Here is a 4,254-nt window from a genome sequence, read left to right as displayed (position 1 = left end):
GTGTGTTAAATTCATCTCAGCACAGTATCACTTGACCCGTGCCCCCACACCTCTACCCACCCACCTACCTACCCTCCCTCACCAGCAACACTAGCCACCCCCCCGCGCACATCCAACGCACCTTCCGGCCGTACCACAGTCTGCTGTTCTACTCGCCCAGCCGCTCCAAATTCATCGCCACACTGCCACGCGACTGTTCTCCTGCACTGCTGGATCTCATGAAGGTGAGTGACTGTGTGTGAGTGACTGTGTGTGAGTGACTGTGTGTGAGTGACTGTGTGTGAGTGACTGTGTGTGAGTGACTGTGTGTGAGTGACTGTGTGTGAGTGACTGTGTGTCTCAATGAGGGTTTAGAGCTTTAGGGTTCTAAAACCCTAAAAATCCTAAACCTTATGACAATTTTTGGCTCATCTGTATTATATTTCGTGGTTAGTGGTCGGTTGGACCCGATTAGACGAACTTACAAACAGTACCCCATTCCCGAATTTCTACTTGATTATACGAGAGAGCGCGAATCACTATAGTGTGCTTGTGAATAAAACGTACCTTAGCAGTGACGTGACCAGTCTGTTCGAGCATAACAGTACTTTTGAAACATCTACAGATACATTTGTATTCATGTCATATAGTATACGATTGTACGAGTCTATGCACAGGTCATTAAACACATACATTTGTCATAGTATACAATTGTACGTGTCGTTGCACAGGTCATTCTACACATACATTTGTCTTCATGTAATATAGTATACAATTGTACGTGTCTATACACAGGTCATTCTACACATACATTTGATTTGTCTTCCTGTAATATAGTATACAATTGTACGTGTCTTTGCACAGGTCATTTCTCCTCTCAAGAACTTCTCCGACCTGGCGCGTGATCTGGACGCCCCTTTGGCGCATATGTACCGTCTAGCGGCGCACCTGATATTCTGGCGCAAAGCGAAACTCACCCACAAGATAGCCATGAATAGCATCTACATCAACAACCCCGGTAAGTACTGGTACATAGCTACGGATAGTTGATATCCAGGAATAGCTGAGGATAGTATGCATCTCAAATAGCTGAAAGTAGTAAATATACCAGGCTCGCAAGCAAGAGATAGTCAATAACAGCTTAAACGGTATAAATGTATATAAGCTTCTCTGTTTTTTGCTCAAAGCATCGACGATGTTAGTCTCTATCACAGGTCCCACCCACATGCTAACTTGTTTGCTACTACACACACACACACACACACACACACACACACACACACACACATACACTCACACACATACACACATACAAACACACATTCTTTCTCACTCTCTCTCATACACATGCATACACACAACCCACGCAGAGTGCCATCTTCCCCGGTGTGTATGCGTGCACGAATCTGCGACACCAGCCACACCCGACACATCTGAAGCAGAGGACACGTGTGACTCACCGAACTCAGCACAGGGCATTCAGATAGCCACACCTCAAGCACAGGGGTGCCGCAGCCACGGGGAAAATCCTGGTAGGTGATGTGGTATGCAACAGCAACCAGTACGTTGACAGGGTAAATAGTGAGACCAAGTCCTGGTAGGTGATGTGATATGCAACAGCAACCAGTACGTTGACAGGGTAAATAGTGAGACCAGTTTATAGGCAGGGACACTGTTCGCAGTTTGAGTGTCGTGTGTAAGTGCAGTGGTACAAGTCCTGGTATAAGGTGTGACCTGACCTGGAAGTGGGACGTAGGACCGCAATGCACCACGCATTGGAATTGATTCCTTCGTGTAGTTTGTATAGCCTCATACAATGTCACGCGTGAACCTCTGGTGGGTCATTGAACACTATACAACTTATCATCCTTAGGTATCAACCAAAAAGAATATCTCTACCTATTAATCTATGATAGTATCCCTACCTATTGACCATTAACAATATCCTCACCTTTTAATCAGTAATAATAAACCTACCTATCAACCAATAATACTATCCTCACCTTTTTATCAGTAATTTTACCTACCTATTAGTTAATAAGATGATCCCTATCTATCAACCAATAATACTATCCTCACCGTTTAATCAGTAATAATATACCTATCTATTAGTTAACAAGATAATCCCTACCTATTAGCCAATAATACTATCCTCACCTTTTAATCAGTAATAATATGCCTACCTATTAGTTAATAAAATAATCCCTACCTAGCAACCAATAGTACTATCCTCACCTTTTAATCGGGGATAATACACCTACCATTTAGTTAATAAGATAATCCCTACCTATCAACCAATAATACTATCCTCACCTTTTAATCAGGAATAATATACCTACCTATTAGTTGGTAAGATAATCTCTACCTATTAACCAATAATACTATCCCTTCCTATTATCTATGTAGTATGATTTTTCCTACTTATCAGCCAATTATTCCTTTTTAATATTAACCAATAAAACTATCTCTGCCTATTGACCAAAACTCTTACCACCATCTTATAACCAATATTACTATCCTGACCTATAACTAAAAGAATTTTACCCCTACCTATTGACCAATACTACTATCCCTACCTAATAACCAATACTACTATTCCTACCTATTAGCCAATACTACTATCCCTACCTATTAACCAATATTATTATCTACCTATTAACCAATACTACCATCCCTAGCTATTTACCAATACTACTATCCCTACCTATTAACCAATACTACTATCTCTACCTATTAACCAAGAATCTTACTCCCACCTATCAACCAATACTACTATCCCTACCTATTCTTCAGGGCTGGGATGCGACTTTGTGAACGCCTTCCCAGGGAACCAGCTTGTGCAGCAGATGGCTTTCTTCAATACGCCCCAGTCTCTCGGTGACTATCTCACTACCGAGTGCAGTGTGGCATCACCAGACTTCCCGGGTAGAGACAGCGAGAATGTGTCGGGCTGGTAAGTGTGTGTGTATCCATGGTAACCATTTCACAGATATGTGCACATGTGTCATGTACGTCCATGCACACTTGTTTTGGTATGTAGGTTACTATAGAGGCAGAGCATTCGGCGGGCCTATTGTATGAGTGTGGGTGGGGAAGTGTGCTGTGACTAGCATAGAGTGGTACGCTAAAGCATTGTTGAGCACGAAGATACGGGGGTATGTAGGCGATAGTATCAAGCTGCCACTCCTCCGGTGCAGTGTGAGTGGAGAAGCAATCCACGAAGAAAGTGTTTGTACACTCAAAACACATGTGCATGAATGTGGGCAGGCGCCTACGCTAGTATATGGACAGGCGCCTACGCTAGTATATCAATATTTGAGGTCATCTGGCCAAACGCCAGGCATAGTGAAGCCCACAGCTGCAGTGCTCATGAGAAAGCCGTTCATATATATATATATATATATATATATACCACGTGCATGCACCACACCACAGGGACACGCCTTAGCACACCACACCACACCACCAGAACCCACACACGGCCGACTACATTGTACAATCTCTCCCTATTCCATATGTCGTTATATGCTGTTTCTCCGCTCACCAACCGATGCAACGCCGTACAGCCCACACGCCCCTCAGTCGCACGCTCACGCTCACGCTCACGCGCAATCACCCTCTCACCTGAGGATCACATCACAGGGTCAACAGTCGCGACATGCGCTATGCCACAGCCCCCACACGCAGCTACGACGCACACGGCCACGTACCCACCCCACAGCCACGCGTGCCTGTACCAGCGGACCAACGCACACGCGTGAACATCGTTGTGTGGCTTCTGCGACGGGATCTATTGAGAGAGGTGCACAGTTATGTGTATCTGGTAGTCCCACCGCCTGCGCTCGCGGCGCGGGTTAGGCGGGCCGGCGTGGGGGTGGGAAGTGGGAGTGAGAGTGAGATCAACACGGACACGTATACGGATGATATTCTGGATGATAGAGAGAGTCCAGGTGTGTGTCGTGGGTGTGTGGGGTTTGTGGGGAGCGGCTCAAGTTACAGTTCATATTCATGGGCCAGGTGACCAAGTGGTGCAGGGCCCAATACTCGGCCTACACCGGCTGTGTCGTCTACTGATCACTTATATCTCTCACACACTGGCTGTGTCATCTACTGATCACTTATATCCCACACACTGGCTGTGTCATCTACTGATCACTTATATCCCACACACTGGCTTTGTCGTCAACTGATCACTTATATCCCACACACTGGCTGTGTCATCGACTGATTACTTATTACCCACACACTGGCTGTGTCATCTACTGATCACTTATA

At 45.2% G+C, this 4,254-nt stretch overlaps 1 protein-coding gene across 1 annotated transcript in view; it reads left to right on the top strand.

Moving 5' to 3' along the window:
• Positions 1-4,254, top strand: part of SARC_09917 (hypothetical protein) — a gene marked incomplete at its 5' end in the record, with an annotated part of 16,022 nt that overhangs the window by 8,164 nt on the left and 3,604 nt on the right. The window contains 5 exons of the mRNA XM_014296051.1: positions 86-224; positions 844-997; positions 1,350-1,511; positions 2,773-2,932; positions 3,622-3,929. Coding sequence (XP_014151526.1) covers positions 86-224; positions 844-997; positions 1,350-1,511; positions 2,773-2,932; positions 3,622-3,929 — 923 coding nt within the window. The remainder of the gene's footprint in view (positions 1-85; positions 225-843; positions 998-1,349; positions 1,512-2,772; positions 2,933-3,621; positions 3,930-4,254) is intronic.

This window comes from Sphaeroforma arctica (assembly GCF_001186125.1).
Source record: "Sphaeroforma arctica JP610 unplaced genomic scaffold supercont1.1081, whole genome shotgun sequence".
Classification (NCBI taxonomy): Eukaryota; class Ichthyosporea; order Ichthyophonida; genus Sphaeroforma; species Sphaeroforma arctica.
This window is presented reverse-complemented; position numbering and strand designations above follow the sequence as displayed.